General features: G+C 47.7%; 1 protein-coding gene across 2 annotated transcripts; it reads left to right on the forward strand.

Moving 5' to 3' along the window:
• Nucleotides 1-1,693: 1,693 nt before the first annotated feature.
• Nucleotides 1,694-14,113, forward strand: MPDU1 (mannose-P-dolichol utilization defect 1). Of its 2 annotated transcripts, XM_029580270.1 has the most exons (8): nucleotides 1,726-1,817; nucleotides 2,030-2,282; nucleotides 4,472-4,640; nucleotides 5,163-5,295; nucleotides 5,370-5,455; nucleotides 5,575-5,693; nucleotides 12,663-12,773; nucleotides 13,576-14,113. In XM_029580270.1, exons 3-8 carry the CDS (start codon nucleotides 4,556-4,558, stop codon nucleotides 13,696-13,698), a joined length of 657 nt encoding a protein of 218 aa, XP_029436130.1. In that variant the 5' UTR covers nucleotides 1,726-1,817; nucleotides 2,030-2,282; nucleotides 4,472-4,555; the 3' UTR covers nucleotides 13,699-14,113. The 2 variants fall into 2 exon arrangements, with proteins under 2 accessions (XP_029436129.1, XP_029436130.1); XM_029580269.1 differs by lacking the exon at nucleotides 2,030-2,282 and having other exon boundaries at nucleotides 1,694-1,817; nucleotides 4,472-4,537.
• Nucleotides 14,114-19,122: the final 5,009 nt, after the last annotated feature.

A 19,122-nucleotide genomic window follows, 5' to 3' on the forward strand; every position in this document is an offset into this window, starting at 1 on the left:
TTCATAAGGCAGCGCCAGCGGCCCTTCAGCCGGGAGAAGGCATCTTCCGCCAAGAGCTTGGCAGCAGCCAGGCGCTCATTGAAGCCACGCTGCTCCGCTGTCAGTACCCCTGGCACATTGAGGAATGGGGTCATCAGCCAAGGAAGGAGCGGGTAAGCAGAGTCACCTAGGACATAGATGGGCACGTTCACGCCAGCAATGTTCCTGGAGGCATCTGGAAAGAGGATGCCCCTGCTGGCTCGGTCATAAAGCTCAGAACTGGCAAGCACCCGGGCGTGGGAGACACTGCCTGGGCAGCCAACATTGAGGTCCCAAAAACAGAACTGGTGATCCACCACGGCCTGCAGAATGACAGAATACCAGCCCTTGGTGTTGAAGTAGCTGTTCGTAATCTCATTGGGAGCTCGGATGGGGACATGAAGGGCACCAATCACACCTGCCAGCTGGGGGAGCCCGTAACGCTCCTCAAATTGTCTCAGAGCATCTTCCAGGACTGGTCCATCAGGCGCTCGAACATATGCAGGCGTCAGGATGCTGACCACGGCCTCACAGACCTCTCGGATGACCTTGCAGATGGTGGAGCGGGACACACCAAAGAGCCGCTCGATGGTGCGATACTCACAGCAGGTTCCCAGCCGCCAAAGCGTCATGGCCAGACGCACTTCCACAGGGATGGCCCGCCTCATGATAGTGTCCTGCCGCTGGATGGCCAGCCGCAGCTGGCTGCAGAGGTAGTAAAACGTGGACTTGCTCATGCGAAAGTTCTCCGTCCAGTCCAGGCTGCTGAAGGCCCTCCCTGTGACCGTGTCCCAGAAGGAGGAGCAGCGAGCTTTGGTCCAAAGGCGACGCCCACCAGTGCCGACGCTGCCAACGCTCAGCGCCTGGCTGTACCAGAGCGTGGCAAACTGCCGCCTCTGCTTGGCCTTCATTCGACGGTAGAGCAGCGCCCGCTGCCGGCGCTCTTGGTCCCTTCGCCGCCGCTCCCTCTGCAGGCGCACATAATACAGCAGGCAGGTGGCTACCGTCCCCTTTGACAAGGCCACTGCAGCATCCTCCTCCTCCTCCTCTTCGTCGTCTTCTTCTGCTTGGTCTGGCATGGTTTCACCTGCCTCCTGGATCTGATACCATTGCTCCTGCTGTTGCAGTGGTATAGAGGTGTTAACATCATTGCGCTCGAAGGCAAAAGGGCGTGAGCGCCTTCCCATTTTTATTAGAATAACACAGAAGGTATCTCTCTATATGCCCTTCCATATAATATTATAAACAGGTCTTTTTCTTCTTTGTTTAAAAAGAAAAGCGGGTGTTCAGTTCATACCTTTAAAAACATTATGGCACCTTCGAACAACGCATGCACAACAGGAATCTCAGACCCAGCTCCTCTCTTCTCACGCGTGCGCCCGACATCCCTCAGCCGCTTCCGGTGTATGCGCTGACGCTTTTCCCATGTTCAGGCCCTTAAAGCGAGGGGGGGGGGGGAAGTGTTCAACTGCTAAACACTCACAGCCATGAATAAAAGTAGTAACGTAGCAAAATACTGAATGAAAAAAAATCATTAAAGATCTAAACGTACCCCACTGTTGCCTTCAGATCGGCACCCCACATCTTCCAAGCACCCATGCCGCACTCTGCGCATGTGTTGTCCCGCGCCTATTACGCGTAAACTGATGACGTGTAGCTCGCACTTGGGTTTTTGTTTGGTGGTTTTTTTTTTCCCTTAACCAAGATGGCGGAGGAGGTGACGAGGCGGCTGTTGGTTCCTTACCTGATGCCAGAGGCGTGTTATGATGAGTTCTTTCTGCACTTTAATCTGCTGCACGGTGAGGACTCCGTGGTAATAGTGCGGGCTTTGGGATCACGGGCACGAGAAAGGTGGGAAATGGGCTCGGAAACCGGGGGAGAGCTTCCGACGGAAGTAGACCACAGGAAGTGGAGAGAAAGAAACTAGTGGCCATCTTTGAGTTGGGCAAACCCATCTTTGCCCTTCCCTCATAGAAAAAGTCAGCTAATGATTCATGTCGTTTACATGTAGATATAAAGGACAACAAGGAAGTTGTCGGAGCTGGTGCTGTGAGAACTGTGTTTGATTTTGGAGCTCAGCTTCTATTTCTGGAGATGGTTGGAATCATGAATGCAGTGCAGTGGAGATAACTCCCACAAGCTACGAAGCGAGGCTCAACCATCGCACAATGGTGACATCTAATGGCCAGACTGCTGATTATAAAGACCATCCGGTCTGCCCAGTTATTCTTGTTTGCACTGTTAAGGAGGATATATTCCTAGAGGTAGAAGCTTTATTGCTTATTAACCAAGTCAGTTTTTTGTTAGTCTTCTGTTTTTGTTCTCTGTTATGCTAAGTAAATGAGCATAAAGGCCCTATGCTTAATCTAGCCCTCTCACTAAACTTTTTAATAATCTATTGTAAACTCTTGACTGACCATCCAGGTCCCACGTGGCCTTGCTGGATATCATTGCCCTGATAAAAGAGTTGTAAATGGATGCTGTGCTATACAGAGGAGTGCCACTGGATGGATCTGTTGGGCATTAACCTGGAAATAAAGAAGGGGGATTACTGGGAGAAGCATCCAGAGGCAGTTTGCTGTAAAAATGAAGTGCTGATGTTAACAATAAAGGTTCCTCTTTTACTTAACCACCTTCAGTCTCTTCCACACTGCTGCCTGTGACAGTGTGTCTTTTATTCATAAAGACACAAATTTACAGCACACTTCCCCACCATCTACACAAAATCAAATATGCGACTCCAGTTATCAGGCTATGACGAGAAAAGAAAAATAGCAAAGAGAATTAGAAATGCTTAAAAACATCATAGAACTAATCATGTGTCACTTGATTGGGCCAGGCCCCTAAAAAATGTCCCGGATCTGGATGGACTTCTCAAGGTCTCCTTTCGGCACACAGGTAACACACTCCGTGCACGTAGGATCCACCAGGCTATTCCTCCAGGGCTGCAGCTGGGGGAAAGAGATTTCCAGAAAAACGGGCGCCAGTAATCTAGTAGGATGGGTCTGCTGATCAGCAAACTTTCTTGTTAAGAGGTAACACCAGAGAACCCTAGTGACCCAAAAGTTATAAAAACAGTGTCAACAAGATCTTAATACCAGTAAATTACCGATATTTTAGATTCTGCAGTGGAAGGGGAACTTTGTACGTCATGGTCATTATCGTTTATTTATAGTTAGGTTTGTTAAAAAGATATAACTCACATGGCATAGCACGGAATTGTACCTTTTACGTGCAATGCAAAGTACAAATAGAACCACATGGGATTTTTTTACCTCTTTACCGAACCCCCCCCAACCACCTAAATCCACCCCCCCAATCTCAAAAGATAACTAAAAAGGAAATCACAATCCTTTATTTAATACATGCTTGTCCACCTGAAGAGCTCAAAGAAATTCAGAGCAAGGTAGAATCTACAACAATCTTTAAAAAAAAACCTAAATAAATGAATAAACATTTTATAAATTATGCTGACATGTTTAATTAGATAATCTTGAATAAACCCAGACCAGTGGGTTTATGCATCCCTACCAGCAGATGGAGGCAGAGAACAAACGTTTGAGGCACTGCTGCATAACAGAGTGCCACCTGCAGTCCCTCAGTATTTCTCTGTCTCCAGAAGATGGTAGAGGTGCAAGCCTGCAGTCCTGACGGACCTGGAGGTGCCAGGTTCCTCAGTGGGCCATCCCTTGAGCTGAGCCTAGCTGTAGCTGCCCGCTGGTTCCAGGGCCTTCTTGATAGCCAGGGGACTGGCTCCCTCTTCGTGCCCCGAGGTCCCCTCCTGTCCGTCACTGGCCCTTTTGAAAATTTACTGGGGCCTAATTTAGGTGCCTAAAAGTGGGAGGAGCTAGGGCAGGGAGACAAAGGACTTCATTTACTAGAGACAGAATGGGAGAAAAGCCTCAGTAAATCAGGCCCAAAGTTAGGAATTCAGCATTGGTTTTCATCACTAGGCACCTAACTTAGGTGCCTAAATCTAAGCAAACAATTAGCAGGCCATAAATTCAGGTGAGCTTCCAGCTGAAAACTGAAGTTTACTTGACGTAAGGACACCAGCTCAGATGCCTACATTTCATACTTCAAACGTACTGGATCGCAAATGCTGTCAATCCTCCCCAAAGAGAGCGTGGTTGAGCAAGTAGAGTGGGACTGAAGGTCTAAAGCACGAGTTCTCCACCCTGTCCTTGGGACACACCGAGCCAGTCTGGTGCACGGGAGAGGTCTGCATAGAGTGGAGGCCGCTCATGCACCTTTATGGCAGATATCCTGAAAATCTGACAGGCTCAGAGTGTCCCAAGGACTGGGCAACTCTGGTCCTCAAGGGCCTCTGCCTGGCTCCGGTTTTAGGCTGTCCCTAGTGAATATATGCGTGTGAGAGGTTTGCATGCACCCTGCTTTGGGAGAGCTATGAAACCCCTCGTCCCTTGACATCTCCTCTTTTTCGCTCTTCTAGTTCCCTGCTTGAAGCTCCTCGTCAGCAAAGTGTTGGGGATTGGCATTATCGCAGGATCGCTTATGGGTATGGGACCCTCCCAAAATGTGTTTGACATTCTGCTGTGCCCTCTTGTCTCTCCTCATGAAATTCACGGCTCAGAGCAACGCCAGTGAAGGGATGCCGAGTGGTAAGAGTGGAGGAGCCCTCTGGGGAAGAGACCCTACCAGCTGTCCTTGAATTAGTTACCCCACTTTGAGCTCAGATCTGGAAAGGTTGGTAATTAAATCCCAGGCCGACCCTGGAGACCCTAAGCCACTTCCTCCCATCCACCCATTAACTGTGGGAGCTTGGGTGAGTCGCATTATCCCCCTGTGCCTCAGTTTACAAAATTATCACCGAACAGGGCCCATAACAGTTTGCACCATTCTAGGTTTTACTTTGAAATGAATTAGCTGCCCCTGTGTGGCTAAGGATTTCTTGCCGGAGCTCCTTGTAAAAGTGAAACGAATTCATCCTGCTCCTGAGTGGGAGGGCTTAAAGCATTTCTCGTGCAATGTGAGATTTGAAGCTCTTCAGGGTGGGACGGAGCCTCGTCATTTGCCGCTTATCACGCAGGAGAGGGCTCTCTCTTAGATCAGGGTGGAAACGTAGCTTCCCTGCGCCCTTTTCCCCACTAACTCCCGTCTCCGGTTTGGCTCCCGCCCCGCAGTGAAGCTGCCACAGATTTTCAAGATTCTGGGAGCACAGAGTGTGGAGGGGCTGAATTTCGGCTCGGTGCTGCTGGAGCTGCTGGCTATCACAGGGACCATGGCCTACAGTATCGCTAACGACTTCCCCTTCAGGTGAGGGCTGTCTCTGTTTCTGTCTGTGTCTGTGTGTGTGTGTACGCGGCTGACTGTCTCTCCTCTTCCCATAGCGCCTGGGGAGAAGCTCTCTTCCTGATGATACAGACTGTCGTCATTGGATTCCTTATACAGCATTACTCGGGGCAGCCGCTGAGAGGTAACGTCACTTCGCTTCCGTTTGCGGCCATGTCAGAGGAGGAGGAGGCGACATGAAACAACGTAGTGGCTCCTCTGTTTCTCTTTCTCTCACGGTATCTTTCCATGTTCTGGACTTAGGCGTACTCTACGTGGTCGCGTACCTTGGCCTGCTGTCCTTGCTGCTCTCCCCCCTAACCCCCATGATGGTGGTGACAGTGTTGCAGAGTTCCAACATGCCTGCGGTGATCTTTAGCCGGGTGAGTGAGTGGCTCGGCAGGCCCCGCCCAGAGAGCTCATCCATTGCCTTTGATCAGATCCAGTGAGCCAAAGCAGAAAGCACAGAGCAGGAGGTCTTCTTGGGAGGCAATAGTCAAACTGAAGACCTTATTGCACAGGTTTCTCAAGGCTTTCATGCTACATATCTTGACTATGTGCGTGATAGGAGCCAGCTCCCTATGTGTGTAGTGGGGCCTGTAACTGTAACTAGTTCCCCGTGTGTGTAATGGAAGCCGATGACTGTAACTAGTTCCTGGTGTGTGTGACATGGCCTGTAGCTGTAACTAGTTCCCCATATATGTGACAGGGCCTGTAGTTGTAACTAGCTGCCTGTGTGTGTGATGGGGTCTGCAGCTGTAACTCGTTCCCCATGTGTGTGATAGGGCCTGTAGCTGTAACAAGTTCCTGGTGTGTGTGACGTGGCCTGTAGCTGTAACTGGTTCCACGTGTGAGTGACAGGGCCTGTAGCTGTAACTAGTTCCCCATGTGTGTGACAGGGCCTGTAGCTGTAACTAGCTGCCTGTGTGTGTGATGGAGCCTGTAGCTGTAACTTGTTCCCTGTGTGTGTGATGGGGCCTGTAACTAACTAACTCCCCATGTGTGTGACTAGGCCTGTAGCTGTAATTAGCTGCCTGTGTGTGTGATGGGGCCTGCAGCTGTAACTCGTTCCCCATGCATGTAATGGAAGCCGATGACTGAAACTGGTTCCACATGTGTGTGACAGGGCCTGTAGCTGTAACTAGTTCCCCGTGTATGTGATGGGGCCTGTAACTAACTCCCCATGTGTGTGACTAGGCCTGTAGCTGTAATTAGCTGCCTGTGTGAGTGATGGAGCCTGTAGCTGTAACTCATTCCCCATGTGTGTGACTAGGCCTGTAGCTGTAATTAGCTGCCTGTGTGTGTGATGGAGCCTGTAGCTGTAACTCGCTCCCCATTTGTGTGACGGGGCCTATAGCTGTAGTTGGCTGCCTGTATGTGTGATGGAGCCTGTAGCTGTAACTCGTTCTCCATGTGTGTGACTAGGCCTGTAGCTGTAATTAGCTGCCTGTGTGTGTGATGGAGCCTGTAGCTGTAACTCGCTCCCCATTTGTGTGACGGGGCCTATAGCTGTAGTTGGCTGCCTGTATGTGTGATGGAGCCTGTAGCTGTAACTCGTTCTCCATGTGTGTGACTAGGCCTGTAGCTGTAATTAGCTGCCTGTGTGTGTGATGGAGCCTGTAGCTGTAACTCGCTCTCCATTTGTGTGACGGGGCCTATAGCTGTAGTTGGCTGCCTGTATGTGTGATGGAGCCTGTAGCTGTAACTCGTTCTCCATGTGTGTGACTAGGCCTGTAGCTGTAATTAGCTGCCTGTATGTGTGATGGAGCCTGTAGCTGTAACTCGTTCTCCATGTGTGTGACTAGGCCTGTAGCTGTAATTAGCTGCCTGTGTGTGTGATGGAGCCTGTAGCTGTAACTCGCTCCCCATTTGTGTGACGGGGCCTATAGCTGTAGTTGGCTGCCTGTATGTGTGATGGAGCCTGTAGCTGTAACTCGTTCTCCATGTGTGTGACTAGGCCTGTAGCTGTAATTAGCTGCCTGTGTGTGTGATGGAGCCTGTAGCTGTAACACGTTCCCCATGCGTGTGACTAGAATTCAAAATCCCATCCGACTTAAAAATGGCAAATCAGTTGAGCTAACTGATAAAGCTAGAAACCTAGGAGTAATTATAGACACGGAACTGAGCCTTAAACAACACATATCAATAAAAGCAAGAGAAGGCTACGCCAAACTAATGGTCCTTAGAAGACTAAAACCCTTATTAAATCAGGAACACTTTCGTACAGTACTACAAGCATTAATATTTGCCAGCACGGACTATTGTAACACACGTTTCCTAGGATTGACATATACTACTATCAGACCACTGCAAATATTACAGAACTCGGCTGCCAGAATACTTACTGGTAAGGCAGAAGAGATCATATCTCCCAGACACTTGCAGATTTACACTGGCTCCCAATAAAACAGAGAGTTCAATTTAAAACACTATGCACAGTGCATAAACTAATAAATGACAAACATGCTGACTGGCTAAACACCGCACTACGATTACACGTCCCTCAAAGAAGTCTCAGATCGGCCAATAGAGCTCTAGTAACCATACCCTCAGTCAAAACAGCAAAGTTGACCCAAGTTAGAGAGAGAGCACTATCTTTGGCAGGACCTTTAGTATGGAACACATTACCCCTGGAATTAAGACTAATGAAAGATTTAAAACTCTTCAAAAAAGGCTTAAAAACATGGCTCTTCAAAAAAGCATTTCACAGTGAGGTAGCAGAATAACAACACATACACACAGCTGAAAGTCACCTGTAAAAAAGCAGACTTGCTTATTTTTTATTATTTTTCTGATATTTAAGTATTAAATTAGAAAGGTAGTATAAACATATGATTACACTAACAATCATAAATGGTCACCACACCCATTCCCCATTTAGAGTATATTATTGAACTATGTAACCATATAATACTGGCACCTTATGGATAATTTAGAAACCAAACCAAACATATTTGTGCCTAGCTGTAAACCGTTGTGATGGTGCTCTACTAAACGACGGTATAGAAAAGTCTCAAATAAATAAATAGCTGCCTGCAGCTGTAACTCGCTCCCCATGTGTGTGATGGGGCCTGTAGCTGAAATTAGCTGCCTGTATGTGTGATGGAGCCTGTAGCTGTAACTCGTTCTCCATGTGTGTGACTAGGCCTGTTGCTGTAATTAGCTGCCTGTGTGTGTGATGGAGCCTGTAGCTGTAACTCGCTCCCCATGTGTGTGACGGGGCCTGTAGTTGTAATTAGCTTGCCTGTATGTGTGATGGAGCCTGTAGCTGTAACTCGCTCCCCATGTGTGTGATGGGGCCTGTAGCTGTAATTAGCTGCCTGTGTGTGTGATGGAGCCTGTAGCTGTAACTCGCTCCCCATGTGTGTGATGGAGCCTGTAGCTGTAACTAGCTGCCTGTATGTGTGATGGAGCCTGTAGCTGTAACTCGTTCTCAATGCGTGTAATGGAAGCTGATGATTGTAACTAGTCTCCTGCATGTGTGATGGGAACCTGTGAGTGGAGAGAGCTGTTTTTATATGTAAACCTTTTTTTTAAATTAAAGTACAGCAAAGAAATAAATATTCAATGTACATTGGTTTCTTAAGCACACCAAGTAAACATTCCACACAGTTTATATATTTATTTATACTGAGCATTTAGTCTCTTGTATGATCTTTATCCTGTTGGACTCTATACCCTCCCGGACATAAAGTACCACACCCCCACCAAGTTGATCCTCCCTATCATTGCGATATAATTTGTACCCTGATATAGCACTGTCCCATTGGTTATCCTCCTTCCACCAAGTCTCTGTGATGCCAATTATGTCAATCTCATCATTTGCTGCTATACACTCTAACTCTCCCATCTTATTTCTTAGACTTCTGGCACTGGCATACAGACATTTCAAAGGGTGTGTTTTCTTTGTATTAACAACCTGCTTTTCAGTTGTTAGGGATAATTTGGAAATCATTAGCTTTGGTGATTTTTTACATATAGGCATATGAACTATGTTTGCTTTTAATGGAACCTCTCTGTTGGGATGCCCTAACTCTCTTGTTTCATTAGTATCCTTCAAGGATACATTTCTCCGAACCATGCACTGCTGAGTGACTGTCTGCTTTCCCCCTTGTTCTAGTATAAAAGCTGCTCTATCTCCTGTTTGAAAGTTAGTGCCAGCAGCTTGGTTCCACTCTGGTTAAGGTGGAGCCCATCCTTTCGGAAAAGTCTCCCCTTTCCCTAAAAGTTTCCCCAGTTCCTAATAAAACTGAATCCCTCTTCCCTACACCATCGTCTCATCCACGCATTGAGACTCCGGAGCTCTGCCTGCCTCTGGTGACCTGCGCGTGGAACAGGGAGCATTTTAGAGAATGCCACCCTGGAGGTTCTGGATTTAAGCTTTCTACCTAAGAGCCTAAATTTGGCTTCCAGAACCTCCCTCCCACATTTTCCTATGTCGTTGGTGCCCACATGTACCACGACAGCCGGCTCCTCCCCAGCACTGTCTATAATCCTATCTAGGTGACGCGTGAGGTCTGCCACCTTCGCACCAGGCAGGCAAGTTACCAGGCGGTCCTCACGTCCACCAGCCACCCTATCTACATTTCTAATAATCGAATCACCAACTATGATGGCTGGCCTAACCCTTCCCTCCTGGGCAGTAGCCCTGGAAGACTTGTCCTCAGTGCAAGAGGACAATACATCACCTGGAGAGCAGGTCCTTGCTACAGGATCACTTCCTGCTACACCAGGGTGATGTTCTCCTACTGGGAAACCTTTCTGATCCAAGGCAGCACTCGGGCTGCCAGACTGGATTTGGGACTTGGCTACTATGTCCCTGAAGGTCTCATCAATGTTCCTCTCTGTCTGCCTCAGCTCCTCCAAGTCTGCTACTCTAGCTTCCAGAGATCGGACTCGTTCTCTGAGAGCCAGGAGCTCTTTGCACAAAGTGCACACATACAATCTCTCACCGGCGGGTAAAAAATCATACATATGACACTTGATGCAAAAGTCTGTGTGGGCTTGGAGAAGAGGCAGCTGAGGGGGGATATGATAGAGGTCTTTAAAATCATGAGGGGTCTAGAATGGGTAAATGTGAATCGGTTATGTACTATTTCGGATAATATGAGGACTAGGGGGCACTCCATGAAGTTAGCATGTGGCACATTTAAAACTAATCAGAGAAAATTCTTTTTCACTCAATGCACAATTAAACTCTGGAATTCATTGCCAGAGAATGTGGTTATTGCAGCTGGTGTAGCTGGGTTTAAAAAAGGTTTGGATAATTTCTTGGAAGAGAAGTCCACTAACTGCTATTAATCAAGTTTACTTAGGGAATAGCCACTGCTATTACTGGCATCAGTAGCATGGGATCTATTTAATGTTTGGGTACTTTCCAGGTACTTGTAGTTTGGATTGGCCACTGTTGGAAACAGAATGTTGGGCTTGATGGACCCTTGATCTGACCCAGCATGGCAATTTCTTGTGTTCTTATGACAGGAGTTTGTGACTGTAACTAGTTCCCCTCTGTGTGTGACAGAACCCTGTGACTGTAATTAGTTCCCCATGTGCGTGATAGGAGCCAGTGACTGTAACTAATTCCCCCTATGTATGATGGGAGATGGTAACTGTAACTAATTCCCTGTGTGTATAACGGGAGCCTGTGTTTGTAATTAGTTCCTTGTGTGTGCATGACAGGAGCCTGTGACTGTAACTAGTTTCCCTCTGTGTGAGACAGAATCGTGTGACTATAATTATTTCCCTATGCGCATGACAGGAGCCAGTGTCTGTAACTAGTACCACAAGTGTGTGACAGGAGCTGGAGACTCTAACTAGTTCCCCAAGTGTGTGACAGGAGCTGGAGACTCTAACTAGTTCCCCATGTGTGTGACAAAAGCCTGTGACTGTAACTAGTTCCTCTCTGTGTGAGACAGAATCGTGTGACTATAATTAGTTCCCTATGCGCGTGACAGGAGCCAGTGTCTGTAACTAGTACCACAAGTGTGTGACAGGAGCTGGAGACTAACTAGTTCCCCATGTGTGTAACAAAAGCCTGTGACTGTAACTAGTTCCCCTCTGTGTGAGACAGAATTGTGTGACTATAATTAGTTCCCTATGTGCGTGACAGGAGCCAGTGTCTGTAACTAGTACCACAAGTGTGAAGGCCTGTGACTGTAACTAGTTCCCCATGTGCATGATGGGAGCCGGGCACTGTAACTAGTGCCCCATGTGTGTGACAAAGGCCTGTGACTGTAACTAGTTCCCCATGTGTGTGACAGGAGCCAGTGACTGTAACTAGTGCCCCATGTGTGTGACAAAGGCCTGTGACTGTAACTAGTTCCCCATGTGTGTGACAGGACCAGTGACTGTAACTAGTTCCCCATGTGTGTGACTAAGGCCTGTGACTGGAACTAGTGCCCCATGTGTGTGACAGGAGCCAGTGACTGTAACTAGTGCCCCATGTGTGTGACAAAGGCCTGTGACTGGAACTAGTGCCCCATGTGTGTGACAGGAGCCAGTGACTCTAACTAGTTCCCCATGTGTGTGACAAAGGCCTGTGACTGTAACTAGTGCCCCATGTGTGTGACAAAGGCCTGTGACTGTAACTAGTGCCCCATGTGTGTGACAGGAGCCAGTGACTGTAACTAGTGCCCCATGTGTGTGACAAAGGCCTGTGACTGTAACTAGTGCCCCATGTGTGTGACAGGAGCCAGTGACTGTAACTAGTTCCCCATGTGTGTGACAAAGGCCTGTGACTGTAACTAGTGCCCCATGTGTGTGACAAAGGCCTGTGACTGTAACTAGTGCCCCATGTGTGTGACAGGAGCCAGTGACTGTAACTAGTTCCCCATGTGTGTGACAAAGGCCTGTGACTGTAACTAGTGCCCCATGTGTGTGACAAAGGCCTGTGACTGTAACTAGTGCCCCATGTGTGTGACAGGAGCCAGTGACTGTAACTAGTGCCCCATGTGTGTGACAAAGGCCTGTGACTGTAACTAGTGCCCCATGTGTGTGACAGGAGCCAGTGACTGTAACTAGTGCCCCATGTGTGTGACAAAGGCCTGTGACTGTAACTAGTGCCCCATGTGTGTGACAGGAGCCAGTGACTGTAACTAGTTCCCCATGTGTGTGACAAAGGCCTGTGACTGTAACTAGTGCCCCATGTGTGTGACAGGAGCCAGTGACTGTAACTAGTTCCCCATGTGTGTGACAAAGGCCAGTGACTGTAACTAGTTCCCCATGTGTGTGACAGGAGCCAGTGACTGTAACTAGTTCCCCATGTGTGTGACAGGAGCCAGTGACTGTAACTAGTTTTAAGTTTCTAACAGAATGAACTCTCTCCCCTAACCTGTGCATCTTCCTTCTTCCAGCTCATTCAGGCAGCATCTAACTATGAGAACGGGCACACTGGTCAGCTGTCAGCCATCACTGTTTTCCTGATCTTTGCAGGCTCTTTGGCTCGGATATTCACCTCTGTACAAGTGAGTATTGCAGATTTGGGAGAGCAAGGGAAAAGTGGATAGAGGGGATAAGGAGGCATTCAGGCAAGCTGCTCTCCCCCCAATTCCCCTGGCTATGCCTGTGGGCGGCCATCTTATCCAGAGAGGTGCGGGTGACATCACACACATCGGTGTCTGATTGGTCCATTCAGTATTGCGTGTGTGTGTGATGTCAGATGGTTCCTTCCAGAGAAAGTTGAGGGATAGCAGAAAGAAAGCGATACTCAGAAACACCCCCCCTACTGTGTGGAAATGTTCCTTTCTGGGAGATGGAGAGGGGGGGGGGGGTGCTAACATCCATGTGCCGTGGCTTCTGTGACTCCCCAGCTCAGATCTACTGAAGCTAAAAGATTGGAAAAGAAAATCCACTCTGGACACAACAGAAAAACACTAACATGCAAGCTCAGGATGCTTTTGGGGGTTTGTTGTATTGTGCTGTAATAAATGTCACCAAAGCTATTCTAATGGTATCAGCCTGAGGACTACAGCTCCAGAGGAAGCACACCAAGTGTAATAACACATCCCAGGCTTTGTATTCTAGTGTCACTCTGCAGTAGTTTAGGGTGTTTTACCAGTACTGAGCTGGGAGTTTCACACAGGCATCACCCACACAAGGATGATTTATACATTAATTTACTTGCAAGTCACGTAAACTTAAAACACATTTTTAACGTAGGAATCGAATAGTGGAAGATCATCACTGAGGCGTGGGCAGGGTGTGAGCCAGGCCGGATGCTTTACAGTGGCTCATGCACACGGCTGAAACCCTCTTTTTGATTGACAGGAGACAGGAGACGTTCTTATGGCCTTAACATATGTCGTCTCTTCGCTGTGTAATGGGATCATTGCCTGCCAGCTGGTCTACTACTGGAACAAGACTCCCAGGAAGGACAAGAAGAGGAAGTGAAGACATGAAACCAGGGTGGGCTGCAGAAGGGCGGAGTGGGGGGAGGGGAGGGAAGCGTGGTCAGAAGACACCGACCGTTTCTGTTGCAGACCCCGGCCTCGCCCTTGTCCCCTCTGTTTTCCGTCGTGGCGCATGTGGCGCCGCCGCCCGTTGGTTGCACCATAGACACCGCTCTTCTAACCAAGCACTGCCCCTCTCTCAGCTCATGTCTCTCTCCCTCCCTCTGTGGAGCCAGGCCCTGCCGTCTGCCCCTGCCGCACCGCCAGTCTCGGCCTGCCGTTAAGCGTTGCCTTATGACATTCCCGCCAGGCTGAAAGGCATTCCTAGCAGCACCTGATAATCCGAGTCTGCTCGAATATTGTTTTGATTCTTTATTTAAGTTTTATTCAATTAAAAGTTTATTAAAGCAAAATGACCAATGACAACACTGATGACATTTGCAGTTAATTGTACCCCCATTCCCAACGTGGAAGGAGGTGAAATGATTGCCCTTCAGTAGTATGCTCCATTGCTGCTTGCAACACGAGCTGGCACAGTCCTTCACCCCCCCCCAGCTCTGCTCTCCTTCCCCTCTCCTCCCTTCCTTCGGGATGCAGTCTGCATGAAACTCTCAGCCCCAGCTTTTGTCCCACCTTGTCTTGCTGGTGCCCAGTAGATCGCTCCATCCTCCTCCCTCTCGCCTCTACCCCCAGCGAAATAACCCATCCACTTTAGACAGCGCTGCTTAAGAAGTCCCATAAAACTCCTGCTTTTCCTTAGCAGGTAAAACATGCCAAAAGAAGAAAATTGACAAGCCACATCTCGAGGTTCATGAATTGTGTGTTCTGTTAAATGTTTTTGGTCTGTTTGATTCCAAGCAGTTTCCTCCTTCAGCATCCCAACAGAGCGGGCATCTGTCGGGCTGCAGCACCATAATAAGCCTTCATTCACCACAACCCGAGGTTCCTCCTCTCCCCACCCCCCTATTTTTAGTGCTGTTACTAAAGTTCTCACTTATTGCTATAGCACTACGAGGCAAATGCAGCGCTGTACTGCCCCCTCCTGTCTGGCTGAGGGCCGCACCCCGCAGCTTCCCACCAGTAAGCGTTGCTGTTAAGTGAGGCCTGGGATTCTCCCCCCCCCCCCCCCTCCCCATCTCTCCTTCCTGGGACAGGGGGTGGGAGGCTGTGAGTGCTACTTTTGCAGCATCCCCTGTTCCACGCAGCCCGAGGAGCTGAACACTGGGATGGTTTGGATGCCTTTGGGTTCTGGCTGAGTGTCTTAGACGTTTGCCACCAGATCGGTCGGATGCCAGCCGGTTCCTCGGGGCACAAAAGGCAGATGTTTGCTACTTAGAAATGTTCTCCCCTGAGGTGATGAAAACTAAAGGGAAAAAAAAATTAAATCAATTCATACAGTTTAAATAAAGATTAAAAAACAAACTGCTGAGACAGAGCGGTGTGCTGTCGATTTGTGCAGGATGCCATATGCAGGTGGCTGCAGCCTGGAATCCGTGTTATCCAGCCTTCAGTTGTCAGATTGGAGACCTTTCTGAGAAGTGAGATGAATTCCACAGGGAGAAAGTAGGATCTCCATCATTGGAAGTTTCCAAGAGCAGCCTTCCTGGATCCCCTGAGACCCCTTCTAGGCCCTGTGTGTGACTCTAGATGACCTCCTGAGGTCCCTTCCAGGCCTATTTTTCTCTGACTCTAGCTGACTCCCTGAATTCCCTCTCAGCCCTGTCTTTCTATGATTCTACATGACCTAAGTTCTTTTCTTTCCCTAATTTTCTGTAAGACCTCGGTGATCCCTTCTAGTTCTAGCTTTGTTTTACTGTAAATGATCCCCTGCGAGCCCTTCCAGCCCTCAGTTTCTCTGATTCTGCCTGACCTCCTGAGGTCCCTTCTCCCAGAGCCAGCTTGTCTATTGGGAAGATCAGCTATGGTGCAGCAGTTTTGGGAGTAGCACCAGGGGTATCGCTAGGCATGAGCACACACAAGGCTCTGCCCCAGGTCTCCGTCGGCCAGTATCCTGAATCGCAGCAGCAGCAGGGAACAGCCCTCAGCCTCCGCTCCCAGGCCTTAGGGGTGAGCCAAACAAGAAAAGCTACCCTGCTCCCCTCTCCTCCTGTTGCCCGCCCTCAAGGTATCTGGCTATCTTCTTAACTGGATAAATACTTATCCGGTTAAGGTAGCATTTGATTATCCCAAAGTGATTAAAATAAAAGAGAAAATTACAAAATAGTGAGTATAACAGTAAGATAAAATGACAGAGTATAGGTGGTGGTCTGATTTGCCCCGGTCAGATTACATTTCCGGCCTGATGACAAGAGACGGCTTATTTTGCCGCTGTTTCTCCTGTTTTCTCCTAGGATTAGACAGAGTTTTTCCGGCTCTTTCTCTTATGGGAAGCCTTTGATTTTCTCTCTTTCTTTGGGCAACGTGCATCTCTTCTCTCTTTGGATTTCGCACGGTGCAGGAGGAAATGCATTTCTGTTTCTCTTTCTCCAGTGTTGCACTGCAGGCAGAGGGAAATTGAAGGACCGAGGCTCAACTGTCTCGGCCCTTTGTGGCTCCTTGGTGTGGAAACATCATTGCTCAGAATCGTTGGTGCCAAAGGGTCAAACAGCAGAGTCTTCGTCACAGAAATGCCGTGGCGTGTAATTTTGGTGCCATCAGCGTCGGGACACGGTGCAGAGACATCGGCGCCAAGACATCACGCCATGGTGATGGTGCCGATGTCTCCGCAGCACAGTGTCTCGACACGGACCACTGGATGCCAAGTTCAGCCCATTCATTGACGCAGGATCATAGTAGCAAACATAGGGATTCCAAAAGTAAGAGAAAATCTGCAAAAAAGAGATCAGATTCTGATCTCAGCAAAAAAAAAAAAAAGATAAAACCTCAAGCAGTGGTTTTATTTCACCTCTGGTATTGCAGCTGGAAACATCCTCTGGATGCAAAGAGCTAGTGTAACCATTACCAGCGTTGCCGGAAATGCATTCTTTCATCCGTTTCTTTAAAATATATATGAAAAGAGCACCAAAGAAAGAAGACCCTTTTCAGATTTCCAATTCAAGAAAAAAGCTGTTTCCAGCTTCCTATTTTGGATAGGAAAAGGAAAGAACAGAGAGAGAAGAACATGAATCAGGATCCACCTCCTGTATAGATTTGGTATCGGAAGATTCACAAAGCTTGAATGAATCCGTAGGGGATCTATCACGTTTGCCTTTTCCAGATCTCCCATCTGACCCGTCTCCTGATCACTGCCACGTACTCCTCATTCCTTCGGAAGATGGCTGAATCCATTCAATTTAATCTTTCTGGAGAAGATTACAATCACAACAAAATGGTGAGGAGTAATGACATTTAGTTAGCAACCCCCCCCTCCCCCAAAAAAACAAACATTTCAGGGTTATCCTGATGCTTGAGGCTTTGTAGCAAGTGCAAGCGAAAATGTAGAAAACACCATATACAATACAACAAGTGGCACAAAATGTAGACATCAAATATAGGGCTCATACTTGACCAGGGCATATTAAAGTTCAACTGCCACACGACTCCCTCGTTGTAGAGTCAGCCATGAAGAAAGCACAGACCCCAGAATGTTGGATGCAGCCGCAAGGATCTTCCAAGGAGCCACCCTACAATCAAGGATAGATGCCCACCAGCTCCAAATGATCCTGTGTATGTACAACAATTTACAGGAGCTGCGTGTGCAAAACATCTCCCCAAAGAGGAGCTAAAGCTATTCTCCAGTGTGATGCCACTCAGATTTTGACTCTTTTGACAGGGCTTCCAGGATTTCCACATCGGCCAAGGCAGCGAGAAAAATAGCATGGCTTGGAGTGTATGGCCTAAGGGAGGACGTTCCCGAGAAGCCGACGGGCACAACACTATGCCTAGGGAACATCCTTTTTGGGAAAAAGTGAGCGAAACCAGGCCAAGAGGTAGAGATAAGCAAAGACAATCTGCAAAGGCTATCTTCAGGTTTTTGACAGACAGTCACAGCCCCTACAAAACCCATTTCTAAGCATATCGTAGGGGGCACACTCACATTGTATGCATCTCATTAGAACCAAGTCATAATGGACAGATGAGTTTTGAAAATTGTAAATCAGGGCTATTTCCTGTACTTTCAAATGTTTACGCCAAATCATCCCCCATGTTATCTGCAACATTCAGAGCAGCAGTTGCAAATACTCAATCAGGAGTTAAATCTCTCCTGAAATCCAGAGCATTCCAGCCAGAGCCTCTTCACAAAAAGGCAAGGGATTCTACTCCAGGTGCTTTCTGATACTGAAACCCCCCCCTCCCCCAAAACTGGAGATCTATGACCTATCTTAGATCTCAGAGACCAACACAGCTACCTAAAAAAAAAATAAATTCAGAATTAACTCTTTAGGGTCAATCCTTCTGCTTCTATAGAATGGAGACTTCCTGGCATCCATAGATCTGAAAAATGCCTAGACTCATACCCTAATAAACAAAAATTACAAGAGATACTTAAGATTTTCACTGCAAGATCACCATTACCTATACAATAAGAACATAAGAAATTGCCATGCTGGGTCAGACCAAGGGTCCATCAAGCCCAGCATCCTGTTTCCAACAGAGGCCAAACCAGGCCACAAGAACCTGGCAATTACCCAAACACTAAGAAGATCCCATGCCACTGATGCAATTAATAGCAGTGGCTATTCCCTAAGTATAATTGATTAATGGACTTCTCCAAGAACGTATCCAAACCTTGTTTGAACCCAGCTACACTAACTGCACTAACCACATCTTCTGGCAACAAATTCCAGAGCTTTATTGTGCGTTGAGTGAAAAAGAATTTTCTCTGATTAGTCTTAAATGTGCTACTTGCTAACTTCATGGTACAAGGTATTACCATTCGGCCTAGTAGCAGCACCAAGGGTGTTCACAAAGTGCCTAGCAGTGGAAGCTGCAAAGCTTCCTAGTCTTTCCATACCTAATGTTGAGCACATCTTACAAGAACTCTGTATTAGATGTCAACCTAGCAGTTTAAACTATAGGATTCATAGTAAATTTTCGAGAAAACTAGCCTAATCCTGAAGCAAAGCTGGGAGTTCATAGGGGCTCATCTAGATATGGTCAAAGGAAAGGTCCATCTTCCGAGCCAGAGAGCAACAAGATTGCAAAAAATGGGGCAGTTCCTCATCACAAGAAGAACAGTGACTGCATAAAGATTCATGAAATTATTAGGCCATGTGTACTTCATTGGCACGTATGAAGCTGAGGCATCTAAAAATGCATCTAAAAATGCATTGGGATCAACAGCTTCTATGTCACAAGATCCCTGTAGACAGAAAACTGATATTCTCACTGAATTGATGGATCAAGAATGAAAAGTTCCGTTCTGGCCATTCATCTTCCAGACTTCCAAATAGTATTAACCAGATGCCTCATGTCAAGGATGAGA

The sequence above is a fragment of the Rhinatrema bivittatum genome, chromosome 16, assembly GCF_901001135.1.
Source record: "Rhinatrema bivittatum chromosome 16, aRhiBiv1.1, whole genome shotgun sequence".
Classification (NCBI taxonomy): Eukaryota; Metazoa; Chordata; class Amphibia; order Gymnophiona; family Rhinatrematidae; genus Rhinatrema; species Rhinatrema bivittatum.